Source organism: Peromyscus eremicus, chromosome 4, assembly GCF_949786415.1.
Source record: "Peromyscus eremicus chromosome 4, PerEre_H2_v1, whole genome shotgun sequence".
Lineage (NCBI taxonomy): Eukaryota > Metazoa > Chordata > Mammalia > Rodentia > Cricetidae > Peromyscus > Peromyscus eremicus.
In genome coordinates, this window is record NC_081419.1 from 63,240,956 (window position 1) to 63,264,471 (window position 23,516).

Genomic DNA, 23,516 nt, shown 5'->3' on the forward strand with positions numbered 1-23,516 from the left:
TTACAAGATAGAAATCATAGCTGTCACCATTTAAGGAGCCAAAAATCCTGAGGCCAGTGAGGTTATAGGTCTTTGAAAAGAATCTCCTATAAAGATGCTAAGTGAAAAATTTTTTAAAAGTGACCCTGTAACACAAATCTAAAAGGAAGGTCTTATTAATGAAAAAATCTCAGGAGCCAGGTATTGGGGTGAATTCTGAAAGATCAGAGAGACATAAATACTTACACACATAGATAAGTGGATTTCTCAAGACTCGTCATAGGATCAAACTTTTGCAGTAAATGGTTATTAACAGAGACTCACAAGTGCTCAGTGTGCAGAAAATAAAAGACTCCAAAGTACTCAACACTACATATGACATCTATATCATACCACTTGCTACCAAGGCTCTTGCATCATCCCAGAAGAGAGTTGTTGGTCTGAAGAAATTAAAAGCATCAGAGGCAGTGTGATTATAGCCAAATAGTATTTTCTAGACATAACAGAGTTGTACTGCTCATGAAATAAAACTGGCTGTGATTCCATGCAGAAGAACTACTAGAGATAAAGAGTATGGATAGTGATATGGTGAGAAAATTCCAACCCTAGCTTAGAAGCTTTTGATGTTTATATATTTTTGTTGAGTAATCAAGAGTCATTACTAAGCTAGGATGAGCCTCCTGAGGGAATAACCATACTCTGTTGCATGCATTCTTTAAATGAACCTTTAAAGGTTCATTAAATGCATTCTTCATATCAATAAATAATAAACTAACTAATTTAACATATCAAATACAGGCATATTTCTGTACTTTATATGCATTCATGAATATCTTTACTTTGAAGTCTATCCACTAAGCAGGAAAATTACAGACTCTTTAAGGAACACTGCTATTAGTTTAAATGCAATTAATTATGTTTACAGATAATTGTTCTTTATCTTAATTGCTAGGCATTATCAGAATTTGATAAATATGTGTGACTTGCACACCACAATCAAGAACTAACACAATTATTAAATAAAATGTCTATCACAAAATAGCAAGATAATCTTGAAATTTTACATTCCAGCTCTCCCACTCCAATCCTTCATATGTTCTGCAGTTCACTCTTACCCACAGAACATCATATGCAGGTTTGAATACACTATAAATGGCCTTAATCACCTTGCTTATATCCATTTAATCATCAGTGATAAAATCAACAAGAAATGCCCAAGAGGGATTATGTCTCATTTATCTTCTGGTTAGAAATTATCAAAATGAAAATGTGCAGAATGATAGGAAAAGAACACAAACAAAGAAACACATACAGATATTTCAGGAGTAAAGTCTCTTTTGCTGCTGTTCACTGAGAGAAAAATATTTTGAGCACTATTTAAAACACTGTAGATCCTACTGCCAAGAATTTTTATGATGTTGAAATTCTTTTCATACATGATTTGGAATTTTCTTCCTTTGTATTCAAACCAATTGGCATGTTTTTATTATAATACAATTGTCTTAATGATCTCTTAATATCTCCCATTGATTAAAAGGTACTATATTACAATAGTAAAATTTTTAGAAATAACATTTCTAAATAGGGTTGCCCAGTGTTGTGATAGATGTTTAATACTTGATACCGGCTAAAACTTTAACTGTGGTGTAGATACCAAAAAACTACACCTAAATGCAGTATGATTACATTTACATGGATTCAAGTGAGGGTCATAAAATATTTCTGTATGGTTAGTTCACAGGAACATTTTCCAAACATGACATAGAACACAAAGCAATAAATTTCCATACTCCAAGAAGGCATGTCTGAATACTTGTAGTGCACCAGAGAGAGGGGAAGAATTATTAATTTTGTAAAAATGTGTATGTGTCAGTATTTTTTGGGTAAAACAAAAAATAAAATTATTTACAATGGTGACCATAGTAGAAGCTGTAGCCTCCAAGAAAATGGGACTGAAATACCCCAGATCTAACATTTTTGTGTACAGTGATTGTATTTAATTTACACTTTAATCACTTCAACGGTTATTTTAAAGTGTGCTTACTTAGTATTATTTCACTTGTCATATATATACTTCATAGAAAAAATTGATATGTCTTTCTTGGAATGCCAGCTCGGAAATAATGACATGAATACTTTTTACTAATTATGAAAGCTTGGCCTTAGCTTAGGCTTGTTCCCAACTAGTTCTTAAAACTTAAATTAACCCATTTATATTAATCTACACTCTGCCCCTGTCGATCATAAACTCTCCTCTGTACCTTATGTCCCACTTCCTCTGCTTCTGGCTGGCAAATCTTTTGCACCTCGGATTCTTTCCCAGAGTTCCTATATCTCCTCAGAAATCCTACCTATCTTATCCTGCCTAGCTAGCTATTGGCCATTAAGATCTTTATTAAACCAATCAGAAGGTGCCTTAGGCAGGTGAGGAAGAACAGAGACACATCTTCACATAGTATACAAAAATATTATTCTAACATTGCCCCTTTTAGTCCAGAAAAGTTCATTTCTCTAATATCAATAAACTGTATACAGTTATGACAATTATCAGGTAATAATTACAACCACAAAATCCAGTCCATTTGTTTTGGTCCCTTTGGAGAAAGTACTCTATTATCTATCCCATCTTGATGAGTCCAAAGTTTTGTACCTAAATAACTTTCCATAACTGTATTACCAATCTAAAAATACCTTTTTAGGCCTTAAAACATTTTCTTAGATAAACTACTTAACCTTTTATGTCTCTTAACCTTTATAAACTATACATATCTTTGGTGAGTTTGTTTTCTGAATTAGGTAAGAAGGAAAACTTTAAAACTATAAATATCTAGTCTTCAACCCAATCTGAGATCCAAGAAGGATAAATATTTATTGAGTAAACAGAAAATAGAGGGCAAGCAACTTCCAAAACTATAGAAATGACCAAGACAACTGTCTGCCTGGAGAGTGACCCAGGGTTCCTCTGCAACACTGGCCATCTATTTTCATTCTACAGGCCCAGAATATCTAATAGACTTTTCTGTGAAGCAGGAATTTTGATAGACTTGCCTACCTTTTCTTGGAAAAGTTCAGCAATTGACTTCCTTTGTGACATGCATGTCCAATTTGAACAGCATACTGTCAGCAGTTGAGGCAATGGAAGTTTCTTGCCAAAGGGCTAGGTTTGCAACATCTTAACCAAACTCCATACAGATATTCTTCAAAACCCATCATCTCCTTTGAAATAGATTGGTACTGAAAGGAGCAGATATGTCTCACTTTCATGAGAAGCTTTATGCTATTAAAACATCTTAAATGCCATATTCCGTAGATTTCCAAAGTGTTTGAAGATCACCTATCTAAAATATATCTCTCCTTGAGCTTGAAAACACACCTGATTACAAGTTTGACTGTCATATGTGACTAACTACTTACCTATATTTCTTAATTTTCCTAAACAGTTTATAACAGTACTTTCAAGGACTAGAACTTTACATTACATTTTTAAAATGAGTTGCATAGGTGCAATACCTCAAACAAGTGTAGAAACATGTATACAGTATTTAACCTCAAATTTCTATCAATATACAAAAATCTAAATCAATGTAAAATATTTGAGACTAGTAGCTGCTTTCTAATTTAAAAGTAGACTCAATAATTTACCCTTTTATTCTATCATTTCTATATCCTCCCCTTTTTTCTTTTTATCCCTTATCCTCCATTTTTCAGCCAACACAAGATAAGAGAGAAAGAAGGATAGAGGAAAGAGAAAGAAAGAAATCCCATAATCTAACTATCTTTGTTTAGTTTCTTCCATGACCATGACCAGTAACAACTTGTAAAAAAATAAAAAATAAAAATAAACCCACCAAATGACAACAAACATCCATAACCCACTGAATGACCAAAACCCACCCACCCCAACTTTTTTGAATGTGAGTGTTTTGTTCTTAAAATTGTTTCAGGATGTCTGGAGATGATGGCATCCTGAAGTGTCCCTAAGAAAATTTGGATAATGGTCAAGTCCTGGGAGAGCTACTTGTATAATTTGTTTTCCAGTCTTTGTGTGATGGGAAAGTGCAGGGCTTATCTGAAGTAATGATTGGAGTGGTCTGTGAGGCTGGATCATCGTAGCTAGCCATGTTGAAGTGTTCCTGGATGCAGACTTTTGAGTAAGTGGCAACAGAGGCATTCTGAGAGGCTGGATCATCTAGGCTGCTTCACTTGTCTTCATTGGTATGTGGTCCTTTCATTTTGAAAATATACAAACTTTTAAAAGTAACATATATGGCTAGGCCCCAGGTGGAGCTCTGGGAGTCCAATTAGCGAGAATGAGGAGGGTTTATATGAGCGAGAATTGTTGAGACCAAGGTTGGATAAAGCACAGGGACAAACAGCCAAACGAATGGAAACACATGAACTATGAACCAATGGCTGAGGGGGTCCCAAGCTGGATCAGGCCCTCTGAATGGGTGAGACAGTTAATTGGCTTGATCTGTTTGAAAGGCATTCAGGCAGTGGGACAAGGTCCTGTGCTCATTGCATGAGTTGGCTGTTTGAAATCTGGGGCCTATGCAGGGTTACTTGGCTCAGCCTGGGAGGAAGGGACTGGACCTGCCTGGACTGAGTCTACCAGGTTGATCTCAGTCCTTGGGGGAGGCTTTGCCCTGGAGGAGATGGGAATAGGGGGTGGGCTGGGGGGAAGGTGAGTGGGGCAGGAGGGGGGAGAACAAGGGAATCTGTGGCTGATATATAGAACTGAACTGTATTGCAGAATAAAAAAAATAAATAAATAAAAAGAAAAAAAAGTTCAGTGGCATAAAAGAAAAAAAGTAACATACATATCTGCATTAATACAAGTATGAAATGTGTGGTGTGCACAAATCAACTAAAGATGACTTTCTCCTCTGTGTTTGAACAGGTAAAAGGCATCTGTCAACTTTATAAGTCCATTTGGGTTGCATAACCACACTGTAATATAAATCTCTGGTGGGAGCACAAACTTGTACAGCTATTTTGGAAAAAGTCACTTGGGTAGTTTATCAGAAAATTGGGAATCAATCTACCTCAAGACTCAGTGATACCAATTTAGGCATATACCAAAAGTTATGCTCAATCTTTCCACAAGTACACTTGCTCAACTATGTTCATAGTAATGTTATTCATAATAGCCACAACCTGGAAATATCCTGGATATCCTTCAACTGAAGAATAGTTAAAGAAAATGTTGTACATTTACATAATGGAGTGTTACTCATCTGTTAAAAAGAATGACATCAGGAAATTTGAAGTCACATAGGTGGAACTAGAAAAAATCATCCTGAGTGAGGTAACCCAGACTCAGAACAACAAACATGGTATTTACTCACTCATAAGTGGATAGAGCTGTAAAATAAAGGATAACTATGCTAAAACCCACAGCCCCAGAAAGGCTAGGTAATAAGAAAGACCCAAAGAGGGATACATGGATTTCCCTGAGAAGAGGAAATAGAAGATATTTCATGGGTAAACTGGGGGCCGGTGGGGATGGGAACATGAGAAATGGGATTGGGTATTTAACAGAAAGGGAGATTAATGAAAGAGATGTCTTGATTGGGACAAGACACATTTTGGGGTCAGTTAGAAACCTGGTGAGTTCGAGGCTATCCTGGACTACAGAGTGAGTTCCAGGAAAGGTACAAAGCTACATAGAGAAACCCTGTCTTGAAAAAAAAAAAAAAAAGAAAAAAGAAACCCGGTGCAAGGGACCCTCACGAATCTTCAAGAATCACCCTAGCTAAGTCTCCTAGCAATAGTGGATAGGTAGCCTGAACTGACTATCTCCTGTAATCAGATTGGTGACTACCCGAATTGTCATCATAGAGCCTTCATCGAGTAACTGATGGAAGCAAATGCAGAGATCCACAGCTAAGCACTGGGCAGAGATCCAGGAATCCTGCTGAAGAGAAATAAGGAAGTATAAGATCCAAGGGGGTCAAGATCAGTAGAAAGGAACCCATAAAGACAACCAACCTGGCATCATAGGAGTTCACAGACTCTGGTCTGATAGCTACGGGGTCTCTATGGGACCGACCTAGGCCCTCTACATATTTGTGACAGTTTTATAGCATGGTCTATTTGTGGGACTCCTAGCAATGGGAGTGGGGCCTGTTCCTGAGGCTTTGGCAGGATTTTGAAAACCTATTCCTCATACTGGGTCACCTTACCAAGCTTCAATATGAGGGGAGGAGCTCAGTCCTACCTCAACTTGATATGCTAGGCTTTGTAGACACCCATGAGAGGCCTGCCCCTTTCTGAAAGGAAGCAGAGGAGTGGATTGGTGGAGTGGGACAAAGGAGAGGTGGCGGGGGAATGAGAAGAGAGGAGGGAGGTGAAACCGTAGTCAGGTTGTAATATAAATGAATATATTTTATTAAAAAAGTAAAGTCACAAGTGAGAACATTTAGCATAGGGAAATGTATAAGAAACAAGCATCACTAAAACAAAAGAAAATTTGCACTTACCATTTCTATAATTGTAAATGCATAGCGATATATAATCAGTATATCTAATAGTATGTTGTAATATATATATATACTTATTATTTTGCAAGAGCAGCTAAGAACAATTATAAAAATCCGCTTCTGTAAAACTGAATTATGAATTGCTTATACTTACAGATACTGTAGCTAAAAGTGTTAACATGTGACAGATATTGAGTAGATGCATAAGTTCACTAGAGTAGACCAAATTTCATTTCACTGAAGAAATCAAAGGGAATATAATCACAATATATTCCTGATGTGTTTTATCATAGTGTACACAAAGGTAAATTTGGGCAAATATTTCATTGAAAATATTTTTGGGAAGACCTGCCTGTTCATGTTTTGAAGAAATGAAGGAGGATTTCATGCTATATTGTATCTATACTGTTCCAAGGAGTTCTCAAAAGTCACATGTGTATACTGTTTTGCATTTTTAACAAGGGCATAAACTTAACACGAAGAGTTTGTTTTCAAAGTGTTTGTGTACATCCCAGTGGCTGTACTGAATACTTCACTGATCTGAAATGATAAATAGGTGGGCAACTAAGTCAAGCATCTTGTTCATTGTACTTATTTCAAATTTTTTCTCCACTACGCCATCACTAACACAGGATTTGTGCTGTATTTCTATTTATTTTTTACTATTTTATTATGATTTATTTTTGAATTTTCTTTCTTATTTATTCTTTGTGTCTTTCACATCATGCATCTTGATTCCTTTGTATGCACCACAAGTAATATATCTATGTGATATCAATGTGTACTCATAAATTTTATTCTAAGGACACTTTTCATTATAATTTTGATAAATTTATTTGTATATTACAGTCAAGATCCTACAAACATATAAGGATGCCTAAGCAAATTAGGAAGAATGGTTTTTAGCACTGATTTAATAATGAAGACTCACAATTATTCTTGGAGAAAGGAAAAAGTGGTGTGTTGTTTCATTATAATACATTTTAATGCTTAATATTTTGCATTTATTTTTGTTGTGAGTGACAGTATACAGATAAAATTAAATAAAAGTTTCAATTACATGGGTAATTTGATATGATTTGAAATCTTTCTGTATATTATCTACACAACTTTTCTGGCAAATTTAGAACACTTCATAGGTAACTTCTAAAATCAAAGTTAATATATGTGAACACATCCAAAATCTCATAGATTAAAATATAAAGGAGTAGACATTAGTTTTGTTGAATATTTTGAATATGAGCATTGACTAAGAAGAGATTACAAATAATGCAGTATTTTACAAAAGAGAATAAATCCTTGTCATAGTTTTACTATAATCATGAGATGAAATTGACTGTTCATGTTCCATTTGGAAAAGGAAAAAAATATTGAAAGAAATGAATTAATTTGTGATGACACTGGTGTCTCTATTCAGAACATGCTTTCTGAGATGAGGAGACTCTAAAGACTCATAATTATAGATAAGTGTGTCTCCCAACATGCATCACAGAATCATTATTTTGCAATAAATGGTGATTAATAGTGACCCAAAATGCTCAGGGTGTAGAGAATAAAAGACTTTAAAATACGCAGCCCTAAATGTGACATCTATATCATATCACTTGCTAGCAAGGTATCATCCCAGAAGAGGTGTGGGTATGAGGAGAAGTGTAAGCATCAGGAGTAGTCCATGATCATAGCCAAACTGTGATTTCCAGACATATCAGAACTGTTGTGCTAATGAACTGAAAGTGGCTGTAACTTCATGCACAAGAATGACATGAGGTCAAGGCAGGAAAATCTCAAAGTACAAAGGGGGAATTAGTGAAGCAGTCTTAACTCTGAGTGAGAATCTATTGATGTTAATTTATGATTGCTGAATAAGGGAGATTCATTGTTCTTTAGGGATATGTCCCCTAAGGGAATACACAAACCCTATTGCAAAAAAATTAAAGGCTTATTAATTGTATTCACTTTGTATCAAAACTTAATATATTGTTGGTTTAACACATCAAGTTTAAAAGCATTTCTATATTTTCTATGCTTTCATGAGTATCCTTATTTGAAGTATATTAATTAATTGGGAATATTACAAAGTCTTTAAGAAGAACTGTATTTGACCACAATATTTTAAATTATGAAGGTAGATTTTCTTTACTGGATAAAATATTGATTTTAGTTGCTAGGCATTACTCTGAGTAAATCATAATTTGAAAAATGTATGTGACTTGCACTTTACAGCAAAGAGCCAACATGTTTATTTAAAAAAGCATCTAACAAATATAGCATAATTAATCTTGAAATTTTAGATTGCAGCCCCTCCTCAAATTGCTTCAGATATTCTGCAGTGCACTCTAACTCAAAGAACAGAACAAGCAGGTTTGAATATACTATGAGTGTCCCTAATTCACCTTGTTTATATCCACTTAATAAAACTTGATAAAGCCTATAGGAAATGGTCCAGAGGGACTGTGCCTTTTATCTTCTAGTTAGAAATGAACAAAGTGCACCAACGTAAGACAAAATGACAGCCTACAGAATGGGAAAAGATCTTCACCAACCCCACATCTGACAGAGGGTTGATCTCCAAAATATATAAAGAACTCAAGAAACTAGACATCAAAATACCAAACAATCCAATTTAAAAAAAATGGGATGCAGATCTAAACACAATTCTCAACAGAAGTATCCCAAATGTCTGAAAGACATTTAAGGAATTGCTCAACATCCTTAGTCATCAGAGAAATGCAAATCAAAATGACTCTGAGATACTATCATACACCTGTCAGAATGGCTAAGCTAAAAAACACTGATGACTGCTTATGTTGGAGAGGATGTGGTACAAGGGGAACACTCCTCCACTGTTGGTGGGAGTGCAAACTTGTATAGCCACTTTGGAAGTTAGTATGGCAATGTCTCAGAAAATTGGGAATCAGTCTACCTCAAGACCCAATGATACCACTCTTGGGCATAAACTCAAGGGATGCTCAAGCATACAACAAAGACAATTGCTCAACTATGTTCATAGCAGCATTATTCATAATCTCCAGAACTTGGAAGCAACATAGAGGCCCCTCAACTGAAGAATGGATGAAGAAAATGTGGTACATATACACGATGGAGTATTACTCAGCTGTAAAGAAAACAGTGCCATCAGATTAGACTACTAGCAACAGTGGTGATGGTGCCTGAACTGGCCTACCCTAGTAATCAGATTAGTGAATACCCTAACTAACATCATAGAGCCTTCATCCAGTAACTTATGGAAGCAGATGCAGAGATCCACAAACATGTACCAGGCTGAGCTCTGAGCAAGGGGAAGTGGGGGGGATATGTTAAGATCATGATGGAGAAATCTACAGAGAGATCTAATCTCAAAGGAACTCAGGAACTTTAGACCAACAGCTGTGGAACCTGCATGGGACTGGACTAGACCCTCTGCCTATGAGAGAGAGTTGTATAGCTGGATCTCTTTGAGGGGCCCCTGGCAGTGTGATCAGAATCCATCACTGGGGCATGGGCCAGCTTTCTGGATCCCATTACCTATGGTGGGACACCTTGCTCACCCCTGATAAAGCAGAGAGGTGGTTGGTACTGCCTCAACTTAATGTACCAGGCTTAGCTGTCCTCCCATGGGAGAACTTGCCCTCTTGGAGTAGGGGATTGGGGTTGCAGGGGAAGCCTGGGGGAGAGCAGAAGGAAGGATGAAAGGGGGATCTGTGGTTTGTATGTAAAATGAATAAAAAATGAACAAATTGAAAATGTGAAGCCAGGTGGTGGTGGCACACACCTTTAATCCCAGCACTCGGGAGGCAGAGGCAGGTGGATCTCTATGAGTTCGAGGCCAGCCTGGGCTACAGAGTGAGTTCCAGAAAAGGCACAAAGCTACACAGAGAAACCTTGTCTTGAAAAACCAAAAAAAAAAAATGTGCTGAATCATGGATAAAAACTAAATAAACAAACAATACTTCTAGAATAAAAGCCTTTTCTGTTCCTTTTAACCTAGAGAAAATTGTGAGCACTGTTTAAAACATTTTAAATCCTGTTGTCAAGAGGATTTGTGATGATGAATTGTTTTTCACAGATGGTTTGGAGTTCTCTTCTTTGAGACAAAATAGTGTGCAAACTAATTGACAAGTTTATGAAATTAAACTTTTATTGAGTTTTAATAGTCTACTACATGCTGTTTATTTGAATATTGTGTTTGTAGACATAGAGATGTTGTTTATCAAAGAATGTCCAATGCTCAGTGTTTAGTGCCAGAATGACAAAGTTTGATTATTTATATCCATTTTAAATATTAATTTTCACAGTTTTATTATCAGTTTTGTTACAGGTGATGATTTTCTTTGCCACAGAAAGTTTTGAAGTTCTACTCATCTGATAATGTATAAGATCTACTTTTTGGTCAAACCCACAGAATGATAGTCAAACAAAACCTAAAGCTATTCCCTTATTAGTGTTCTCATTTTTCAAATCATTCTATGTAACTCAGATGGATCTCAGATTAACTATGTAGTCCATGCTGATCTTGGAATCCTGATTGACCTGCCTACATATTCCAATTAATTATAGAATTGGCATTTCATCCAATTATCAAAACTTAGTAAATGACTTGCAAGAGATACACTTTCCATCTAGAAAGCAAATGCTAAGTCATTCAGTAAACAGAAATGGGAAGTAAGAAATTAAGATAATCCAATAGCAAGACATAATAAAGTAGTAGAAGTTGCCATGGAAAACATCAGCCATCTTACATAAACACACACACACACACACACACACACACACACACACACACACTACATTTGGAATTATACAACATTAGAAGATACGTTGAAATCAGGAGCTATTTAAACACTAAATATATGCTATTAATTATTGCCATTGCAATCATATATGAACTGCTATGAAAGTGAAGTGAAGCAGAATCAGGATGTAGAATTGTCTGCGCCAAGAAGGCGTCTGTGTGCTCTGATATTACTGTGACTTTAATATCAAAGTGATAGACTTCACTTACTTGATATTCTGATAAGATTTTTAACACAGTTTCATATACAAGTATATGAATATTAAATATATGTAAATACTAAAATAATAACAATGCACTTTTATACAAATAAATGCACAGATACATATGAGCACCATACAATTTATTGTAAAGTCCAATTCATAAAACTTATTTAAATTATCAAGACACCTGCCTTTACCTTCATTAATACATAATAAACACATTGTTACCTTCTTTGGGTCTAGACATTTTAAAACAACTTTTCAGTGCTACTTCATTTCTTCAATTTTTTTGTTTATAATCTTTCTCCTCTTCAGAGAAGAGTATTTCTTTAGTATTTTCTTTACTGAAACTTATAAAGTATTTAAGTTTATTTGTTATGAAATAAGATAAGTTTTAACACCTGTGACTTCTATGAGAAGTTATTGTATATAGTTTTCCCTGTCTTTTTAATGGCATGTTTTACATCTTTATTCCTCAAGCTGTAGATCAAGGGATTCAACATAGGGATGATTAGTGTATAAAAGATGGAAGCCACTTTGTCAGTGTTGAAGGAGTGACTGGACTTAGGTTGCACATACATAAATATCAAAGTTCCATAGAAGACAGTGACCACTGTCAGGTGGGACCCACAGGTGGAGAAAGCCTTCCGTCTGCCCTCAGCCGAGTTCATCCTGAGAATAGCTCTGAGAATAAGCAGATAGGAGATGAGGATGACCAGAAGGGAGGAAATCAAGTTAATAGCAGATAAAATTAAAATTATCATTGCAATTTCTTCTGTATTTGAGCAGAGCAGAGAAATCAAGGGCAGACCATCACAGTAGAAATGATGGATGACATTGTAGCCACAGAAGGATGAAGAGAAAATATTTATAGTGACTATGAGAGAAACAAATACACTGTAAAGGTATGGGACTGCCACCAGTACCCAACATACAGTTTGTGACATGATTACATTGTAGAGCAAAGGGTTACAGATGGCTACATAGCGGTCATAGGACATCACAGATAGAATAAACAGTTCACAAGCAATGAACAGAAGAAAGAAGGCTAATTGTGTGGCACAAAGATGAAATGATATTGTATTTTGACTGACAACAAAATTAACTAACATTTTAGGTCCAATGGCAGTTGAATAACCAAGATCTGTGATAGCGAGGTGTCTGAGAAAGAAGTACATGGGTGTTTTCAGCCTGGAATCCACCATGGTGAGGATGATCATGCCCAAATTGCCCACCAGTGAGATAAGATAGATGATGAGGAACAGTATGAACAATGGGGTCTGTAGCTCAGGGCGTTCAGTGATGCCCAGCAGGATGAATTCTGTCACCACTGTGAGGTTGTGGGTCTCCATCTGTGTATATTAGAAAATTTGTTCTTAATAGAGAGACCACAGCACAATCAACAGATTTCAAATATTATAATTTTTTGTGGATTTTTGTTATTCAAGCTACAATATGTCCAAACATTTCAATTTAATTTTTGAAAATTAATCTATATTTTAAAAAAAGATGCACATACACTCTTATGCACATCTAAACACATTTATATGCAATCATGGAGCTTGAAATAAACAAAGACATAGATATGAATCTTTGATTCTCTACCAATGCAAGTTTTGATCAGAGAATTACAAAATTCTTTGCCAACAATATCTGGTTTTCCCAATTGAGATGTGAACTGTCACTTTAATCTAATGGTTTGACAGTGGTTAATATGGAAAACAATCTTCTCTCTACATCACATGTATAACACAGGCAATTTCCAGCCTCAGACTCTGTTAATTTCAGTATATGGGAATGTTTCTCAACAGACAGATGTATATATATATATGTGTGTGTGTGTGTGTGTGTGTGTGTGTGTGTTTGTCTGTGTCTATGTCTGTGTCTGAATATATATGTATACACACATGCATACATACATATATATATGTTAAAACTTTCAAGTTGTATATAGCTGGATTTACACACATGTTGATAATCTTTTTACCTTTGCTTTTATTTCTGAAATGATCACTATTTCATTGTGACGTCTAACAATTACATATTTGTAATAACATGTAAGTTGCATGCCAATAATAATAACACACATACCTACTGAAAATTTTTTAAAATGCACTCAACTCTAGTTACATGTGTATATCTAAAGAATCTTGAGCCGGGTGGTGGTGGTGCATGCCTTTAATACCAGCACTCTGGAGGCAGAGGCAGGCAGATCTCTGTGAGTTCAAGGCCAGCCTGGTCTACAGAGCGAGATCCAGGAAAGGCGCAAAGATACATAGAGAAACCCTGTCTCAGGAAAAAAAAAAAAAAAAAAAAAAAAAAAAAAAGATATGCGGTTGGGGATTTAGCTCAGTGGTTGATCGCTTGCCTAGCAAGAGCAAGGCCCTGTGTTCAGTCCTCAGCTCTGGGGGCAAAAAAAAAATCTTGAGACATACAAGTAGAATGTCCAGAGTTATTAATAACTATACCTAATAGTCAGATGCAATCTCACTCAGAATTATCTTTATTTGAACTAACCAAAGGACATGGGAGTAAGTGCATCTGTGCAACCCTCTTATACACTGACCTATGATATATAACAGTTCCTTTTGGAAAGTAAGGTGGTATGTAAAAAATATTTTTTGCCTATATAATACCAAGATAACTCTGGATGCCCTTTTCAAAACCTGAAGTATAAGTAAGTGAGTGAACCAAGGAGTCTGGGCTCTCTGGCTATAGTCCACAAAGATGATGAACACATGGATTTCAACCAGTCACTGGTTACACTAACTTACCTGAAAGATTTTTCCTTATTTATCTGTTTGTGCTCATCCCAAAGGGTTGGGGCTTAGCTTCTTTGTTAGGTCTGTAGAGAGGAGCAAATAAGAAGTTAGTCATGACAAATGGGGTACACACAAGCTATCCTAGTCTGTAGCTTTAACAGCCAAGAAGAAATATTCATAGTTTGCTGTCATTGTGATTGAACTTTTTATCACATTATCATGTTAATAAAGCTTTCAAGTGAATCTCTTTCATAAATATTAATCTTTTTCAGAGAAGACACCTTTTTGATAACATAATGTAATTTATGTTAATGTCACAAGGAATACAAAGGCTTCATGTTGGAATCTAGACAAATACTAAAAATGAGAAAAAACTTTAAGAGAATGGATTAAATTAGTTTATTATCAAACTCTCAAAAGCCCCTTTTGAACAAGGGGTACTATGTTATAATATTGTAATTTTTAGAATAGAATTTCCAAGTATGGTTGCCAAATGTTGTGATCGATGTTTAATGCTTGATACTGTATAAAACTTTAACTGTGGTGTAGATACCACAAAGCAAAATCAAAGTGCAGTACAATGGCATTTGCACAGATGCAAGTTGGTTCAGAAAATCATTCTGTGTGGTTAGTTCACAGGAACAGCTTCCAAACATGAAATAGAACACCATGTAGTAAATTTCTATACTCCAAGAAAGCTTGCCTGAATACTTCCAAGGAGCCAGAGAAAAATCACAGGAGGAGAACAATTATTACTTTTGATAATATGTACAAATTGTAATTATGGTAGAAAATGTTGTCTCTGATAAAATGGCAGTGAAATCACCCACCTCTTTTCTTAAAGGTGAGTATACATAATTTGTACTTAAATAACTTAAAAATTTATAAAATTTAGCTGCCTGACATTCTCCCTTTCACCATTATACACTTCATCTCTTAAACATGTAAGAAATATCAAGTATTGCAAAACTTAATTCATTCAATCATGGTCCCTTTTATTTGTTTATTTTGCAATAAAAAATAGGTAAAAAATTAAATACACTGACTTTCAATTTTCTCATAATTAAAAAAAAAAAAACAATTTCTCCTGTATACTCTTAGGGCTCAATGTAAAAAAAATCATTCATTTTACAAATAGTTTATTATACAAACTGAATAGCTGGCATGTTGTTTTTGAAAACTATAATCTCAGAAAAATTAAGACCATTTAGTACAGAAGGAAGAAACATTAAAGATATAATTAAGTCTCTCTTGACTCTCAAGTAATGGTTTCACACCTCCTATGGGATAAAAACTTCATTTTCCTCATCAAAGAATCAGACAATGGGTTAGAGAGATCTTGCCACAGGTAAAACCACTGAGTGAGGGGGATCCAAGTGTGAGCCTGAGGACACAAGGATGGGAGGGGAGAACTGACTCATGTACTTGTCCTCTGGTCTGTGCACATGTGCATACACATGGAAAATGTGTTAAAATTTTTAAAGGATCCAAAAGTAAAAACATGTATAACTTTTCTCTAGAAAGATTACTTGTTAAAGTTTCAATTATTTTAGGTTAGGTTAAGAAAGTGGATTTTCATATGACATTTCATACATATATGTCATCACTCATTGTTTTAATAATCTCTCTTCTGTCTCTTTCTCTCTCTTTCCTGTCATTCTGTGTATAGTTAGTTCATTTCCTTATCCTAGTGCTCCACCACACTAGGTTTTGGAATAATTTTTTGTAGGTGCTCCTTAATAAATAAAATTAAAAATATAACTACAGATTAGAAAGAAAATATAATGACACACAACATTTGTGTTCTCAAATTCTTTCCTTTAAATAAAGTTGGTTTTCTTTAAATGTCTTATTTATATTTCATTTTATTTACTGTCTATCTCTTCTCATTTTGGCCCTTCACTAGTTATAAAATTAAGTGTGTGTGTGTGTGTGTGTGTAAGATAGAGAGATGGAGAACTAGAGAGAGAGAGAGAGAGAGAGAGAGAGAGAGAGAGAGAGAGAGAGAGAGAGAGAGTTGTTTTCTAAGCATAAAATACCAAAAAAATATTTCTGAGTATACTTAAAAGGTAATTAATATCATTTGCCCTCTTAACCTCAGTGGAAATGCTCCAAAAATCAACATGAAATAGTGATATGAAGAAATTCTCTTCCTGCTCAGACATCATGGACTATTAGAAACACTAAACAGCCGGGCGGTGGTGGCGCACGCCTTTAATCCCAGCACTCGGGAGGCAGAGCCAGGCGGATCTCTGTGAGTTCGAGGCCAGCCTGGGCTACCAAGTGAGTTCCAGGAAAGGCGCAAAGCTACACAGAGAAACCCTGTCTCGAAAAACCAAAAAAAAAAAAAAAAAAAAAAAAAAGAAACACTAAACAATGAATCCGAAATGAGCATCTTCAGATGGTGAGACTTTAGCAAAGGGTACCATATCTCCTTATGCTAAAACTACAGTGCTCTGCCTGACACTTTGCTACCTGTTGTGAAATTCCTGTCTTCATTTCCCACTGTGACTCTCAGCATGGGTTTCTGAGATCTATGTATGTGTGTTTTTTTAAACTATAGAGACTCTCCCTGAGGAGATGCCAAGAAACAATTACCAGCAATACTTTTGAAAGTCTAATTGGCCCAGCCATATCTGCTGGAGTCATGAAGTCAGCAGAGCTGTTTGACACAGTCCCAGCACAGCTGAGCTGAATACCAGGATGGCTGTCCTCCTGTCTCTCATTTTCAGTTTTGGTCTCTGAGTGTTGCATGCTTGGGGGGGTGGGGCATTCCACATTACAATTCATTTAATATCTTTTCCTGAGAAAATTATGTCTGAGTCTCTTTAGGAAAGTCCTAAACTTTTTTACCCATTCTGCTTTTAGGGAGATAAATTGGGTGTGTTGGAAATTTTTCTGTCATAAGCATAACATTTTTGAGTTTTCTTTTTTTTTTCATTCAAGAATGAGAATACTGATTTAACTTGGTATCTATAAAACCCTCAAAGAGTGGTCAGGAACAAAATATAAAAAGCCAATGAACTCACAGCAGCATTGATGACCCACATAAGACCAATATTAGATTGGTAACACAAATATTCTATAATGAAGTGGGGAGTGATTCACAAAATCTTAACTTTCCTTGATAATATTAAGTAGTTAATGGTTGCTGGGAAATGAAAGATGTTTTTGTCAGTGCTATAGCCATTGGCAAAATGTTCATGTTCATGTAAATAATTTTTACCATATCACTATAACCAGCCCCAAGGAAACATAAAATCCTATATAAATAAAATGAATAGATGAATCAATAAAGGACACATGAAGGTATGAAGGGTGATATCTGGGAAAAGGGAGGGCATCACAGGGTAAGGAGAAAGACAGGAGGGAATAATGGAGTGACTATGGAAAGTCATCATGCAAATATATGAAAATGTTATAGCCTCTTGTTTTATGTAATTAATATACTCTAACCAACTCAAATATTTATAAAATCATACTCAACATATGAGTAGAGAGCATGCCTACAGGATTCCTATAACATGGATTTAGACTGAATTCAAACGTCGTAAGCACTTAAGATTTGCAATATGCAATTGCATTCTATTATTAATACTTCAATAATATTTAAGTAGATTTCAACATCTTGGCTAGAACATATGCTGAAGTGAACATGAGATTATTATGTCTTTAGTATTTTAATATTAATACTTGTGGAAAAATGAACATAAGTGGTATTATTGGATTGAAAAATAGATATGCAGATAGATATAGATGGTGATGATAGATAGATTGATAGATAAACAGATACATAGATACACACATAGACAAATAGATAAAGTCAGAGTAGAATATCAGTTGTCCCTGACTTCAGTTTATATCCTCCAGGCATCTTATTAGACTCTCAAATAACTTAGCTATTATAATTTAAAGCTTTAAAATTCCTGCTAAAGTATTTATCAGCTGTAGGAGCTCCCTGGTAGAATTTTGGGGGTAGCTTATTTAGACTATAATATCATAAGCAAATAGCGAAAGTTTGACTTCTTCCTTTCCAATTTGTATCCTTTTGATCTCCTTTAGTTATCTTACTGCTCTGGCTATAACTTCAAGTACTATAGAGAGTGGACAGCTTTGTCTTGTTCCTGATTTTAGTGGAAATGTGTCTCCATTTAATTTGATGTTGGCTGTAAACTTGCTGTAAATTGTCTTGTATCCTTGATCTCATCTCTCCAAGAGTTTTATCATGAAGGGGTGTTGGATTTTGTCAAAGGCTTTTCAGCATCTAGTGAGATGCTTATGTGTTGTTGTTTTCTTGCATTTAGTTTATATGGTGGATTAATTGACAGAATTTTGTATGTGACATGTATTTCTTCGGGGGTTATAGGTCTACTTGATCATGGTGGATGATCTTTTTGATGCTTTCTTGGATTTGCTTTGTGAGTATTTTATTGAGTATTTTTGCATCAACGTCCATGAGAGAAATTGGTCTGTAATTATCTTTCTATGTTGAATCTTTGTGTGGTTTATATATCAGGGTGACTGTGATGTCATAAAATGAATTTGGCAATGTTCCTTCTGTTTCTATTTTGTGTAATAATTTGAAGAATATTGGTATTATGTCTTCTTTGAAAGTCTGGTAGAATTCTGCTCTAAAACACTCTGGACATGGGCTTTTTTTTTTCTGGTAGGGATACTTTTAATGACATGTATTTCTTTGGGGGTTATAGGTCTATTTAGTTTGTTTATCTGATTTAACATTGGTAAGTGGTATCTATTGAGATATTTATCCATTTCTGATAAATTTTCCCATTTGCTGGAGTACAAGTTTTTTGAAGTATGATCCAATTATTCTCTAGATATCCTCAGTGTCTGTTGTTATATCCCCGTCCTCATTTCTGACTTTGTTAATTTGAATATTCTCTCCTTGTCTATTTAGATAGTTTGAACAAGGGTTTGTTTCTCTTGATAATTTTCTCAAGAGCCAAATCTTCATTTCATTCTTTGGATTGTTCTCTTTCTTTCTATTTTATTGATTTATGATTTTTTTGATTATTTCCTACTGTCTACTGATTTTGTGTGTGTTTGCTTCTTGTTCTTTTATAGGCACGTGCTTCTTTAGGTTAGGAAAATTTTCTTCTATGATTTTGTAAAATATATTTTCTGAGTTTTTCAGCTGAAATTCTTCTCCTTCTTCTTTTCCTATTGTTCTTAGGTTTGGTCCTTTCATCGTGTCCTAGAATTCGTGGATGTTTTGTGTTTGGAGTTATTGAGATTTATCATTTTCTTTGACTATGGAGTCTACTTCTTCTATTGTATCTTCAACATCTGAGATTCTCTCTTTCATCTCTTGTGTTCTGTTTGTGATGCCTGCATCTGTAATTTCAATGTTATCCATTTTCCATTTTCAGAATTCTGTCAGTTTGTGTTTTCTTTATATTGCTTCTATTTCTTTTGCAGGTCTTGAACAATTTCTTTCACCTGCTTATTTTTCTAGGCTTTCTTGGCATTCTATAAGAGAGTTATTAATGTACTCTAATTTTTGTTTGTTTTTGTCTCAATTTCTTTAAGGTATTTAAAATTTTTTTCCCTTTAAAGGACCTCTGTCATAACAATATTGTTTTTAAGTTCATTTTCCTGTGCTTCACCCAAGTTGTAATATTCAGGTCTAGAAGGTAGCTGGGTTTTTGTGGTGCTGTATTGCCCTAGCTTTTGTTGATTGTAGTCTTACACTGGCATTTAGGCATCTGGGTTTGCAATGATAATAAGTCTAGGTGCTGATTTCTGATTTGTATTTGCTGGATGGTTGTTTTATTTCTTTGTTTCTTTTTCCTCTTTTGTCTTCTGGTCTGGTGAGGCCTGGATTTCTGGAAGCTAGTGTGACCTCTGATCTAGTTGTGAGTCTCCATCTATGTTGCTGGCTGGCTTTCTGGTAGTTAGTTTGGCCTTTGGTTCAGCAGGTGGTCTATGTTGTTCTGACTGGTACGGTATGTGCCTGAGCTGTAGAAGTCTATCTGGATTGGGGGGCAGGAGATGAGGTGGTAGAATGGGTCTTTGGGAACATAATCTAGGGAGTAGGGCAGTTCAGCTGTCAGGAGGGTCATTCACCAGTTCTTCTGACTGATGTGGCCTGCATCTGAGCCACCTCTGGCTCTTAAAATCTTTCTGACTGCCTTTTCACAGCATTCCCTGAGCCATGTACGTGAGACTGTTATATAGATATACCCCTTTACATTGGACTTTGTAAATCTGTATTTTGATTGCTGTGGTTTTCTTTAATAGTATAACTCTGTTACAAAGATAAGTTTCCTTCATGAGGGGTAAAGACTAAACTGATCTGCGGATATAAGGGAAATGTATAGAATGTAGTTAGTGTTGATGCTGATTTATTAATGTGGTGGTAGGTTCTCATCCAATATCCACGACATCGATAGTGTGGAGCAGTTAGCTAGATCTCCCTACCAGGCATAGTTTCCCTCTTGTTGAACAGATCTTAAAGTTTTAAGCCCAATTAGAGTGCTGTGTTTTACTATACTGGCAAGTTTTATAACAACTTAACACAAGCTAGAGTCATCTAAGAGGGGGAAACGTAAATTTAGAAAATTCCTCAATTCAATTGGGCTGTGGTAGGCCTATAAGGCATTTTTTAAATTACAAATTGATGGACAGGGCTCATCCAACTGTGTCTGTGCCAGTCTTGGCCTGATGGTTCTGGAATCTATAAGAAAGCAAGCTGAACAAGCCAATAGGCAGCAACCCTCCATGATCTCTGGTTTAAATTCCTGCCTTGGCTTTGCTCATAGACAGTGACCTGAAATATGTAAGGCAAATAAACCCTTTTATCCCCAAGTTGCTTTGACCATAGTGTTTCCTCCCAGTAATAATAACTGACCTAGGACAGTTACTGTCAAGGGATCTAGGGCAATACTACACACATAGGGTTATTGTGCTATGGTTCTCAAGGTCATTCATAGATATCATAGCAAGGTAAGAGGATTGGTTGCTTTGCTCATTTGAAAGCTTGCCTTGTGTCTTCTGGTAACAAGGAAGCTGGTATTTAGGAAGGAGTTATTAATGTCAATTTCAGCTCAGTGGCCTCTTCAGCTATGCCATTCATGGTGTCTTCAGCAATTGGTACTTAACTTCCAACACTGTGGGGCAAACAAGGGCAATCACAGTATATTTTACATTCAGGGAGTTAGAGGGACTGCATTGAAAAATGACCCAACCCAGATAAGAAAAGTGTATGTAATAGGTTTTTATAGATCCATAGTTAATGTCTTAGTTAGGGTTTCTATTGCTGAGACGAAACATCATGACCATGGAAGAAACTCTTATAAAGAAAAACATTTAATTGTGATGGCAGCTTACAGTTTCAGAGTTAGTACATTATATCATGGCGGGGAGCATGGTGACTGGGAGTATGGTGGTGAGAGACAGACCTGATGCTGAAAAAAATCTACATCTTGCAGGCAACAGGAAGGGCTCTAAGACACCGGACAGTATCTTGAGCATATATGAGACTTCAAGGCCTACTTCCACAGTGTCACACTTCCTCCAACAAGACCACACCCATTCCGACAAGGCTGTAACTCCTAATAGTGTCACTCCCTTTGGGGGACATTTTCTATGAAACCACCACATTCCATTCATTCCCTGGCCCCAAAGACTTGTAGCCATATCATAATGTAAAAATGCATTCAGTCCAAATTCAAAAGCTCCATAGTCTATAACACTCTCAAACTTACTTAAAAGACTAAAGTTCAAAGTCTCTTCTGAGATTCATGTGATCTCTTAATATGTAATCTCCTATAAAATCAAAATAAAAAATATCACATACTTGCAACACACATGGTCACAGGATATGTATTACCATCCCAAAACATAGAAAAGGGAATATAGTGAGGAAATACTGACCCAAAGAAAAACCAAAAACCAACTGGGCAAAATCCAAACTGCGTCTCCATGTCCGATGTCAAAATGCTCTTCAGATCTCCAAATTCTTTCAGGTTTGTGGACTGCAACATACTTCTTTCTTTTTCTTTCTTTTTTTTTTTTTTGTTTTTTTTCAAGACAGGGTTTCTTTGTGTTGTTTTGGTGCCTGTCCTAGACTCTCTCTGTAGACCAATCTGGCCTCAAACTCACAGAGATTGGTCTGGCTCTGCCTCCCAAGTGCTGGGATTAAAGGCATGCGCCACCACTGCCTGGCTTACTTCTTTCTTTATGGCTGATTCACCCCTTGTTATCAGCTTTCCTTAGCAGGTATCCCATGGCTATAGTATCCCCAACATCTTGGGGTCTCCAAGGTATTCAGGCTTCATCTTCACAGCTTCATGGCCCCTCTAGGCCTCCATTCAGGGACACCACTGATACATGCATTGCCTTAGCAGTTTTCTTTAGTTGCAGAGGCCAATTCCATTGCTCCTTTCTTCGATTTGAAAGGCTTCCTTTGCATTTTCTAGTTGAGTTATTGAACATTTCACTTCCTTCTTCATTTCAGCTTGAGGGTTCTCAAATGTTTCAATCTCATAATGGAGTATTGTCCTCATATTCTGAATTTTCTCCAGGAAATTTTTATTATCATTATATTTGTATTTCTTGGGCATTACTTAGCCATTTCTTCTCCTTAAGCTCTTTTTATTTTATTTCACTGAGCTGTTTCCTTGACTCTTCTTTAAACTCCTTGAGTTATTTGATGAGGTTTATGGTCATTCTTTGTCCTATTGCCTATCTAGTTAACTCTCATTTGTAGATGTATCCAACTGTCTTATTAAATAAGAAACACAGAACCAATGCAAAGAGGAAAGCCAAGAGATCAGAGATAAGAGCCTTACCTGCCTGCTGCAGATAGCTTCTTCAGCCAAGAGACCTCTCCAAAAGAGACCTACCCAAAAGAGACCTACTTCCTGTCTGTTTGTCTTTATATAGACTTTCTGTTCTGTCTTCTCATTGGTTGTAAACCCAACCACATGACTGCCTTGTCACTGCCTGTCTGTACAGACCTTCAAGTCTTCTATGGTTGGTATTGAGATTAAAGGCATGTGTCTCCAATGCTGGCTGTATCTTTGACCACACAGAGATCTACCTAGCTCTGCTACCAAGTATTGGGATTAAAGGCATGCACCACCACCGTCCAGCTTTTGCTATGGCTCTAATAGCTCTGACCCCCGGGCAACTTTATTTATTAACACTCATTGGCAAGTATTTCTGTAGAACTGATAGTTTTTGGAGAGAAAATACTGGCTTGATCTTTCATATTGTAGGTATTTTTTGTGATGAGATCTGGGAATGTGGAATTCTTTGTTAGTTTCAAGTATGA

At 36.0% G+C, this 23,516-nt stretch overlaps 1 protein-coding gene across 1 annotated transcript; it reads right to left on the reverse strand.

Annotated features, from left to right (window-relative positions):
* Positions 1-11,866: 11,866 nt before the first annotated feature.
* LOC131908236 (olfactory receptor 8K3-like) lies at positions 11,867-12,808 on the reverse strand. The gene has a single exon (XM_059259286.1). The coding sequence runs from the start codon at positions 12,806-12,808 to the stop codon at positions 11,867-11,869; it is 942 nt and encodes a 313-aa protein (XP_059115269.1).
* Between the last annotated feature and the right edge of the window lie 10,708 nt (positions 12,809-23,516).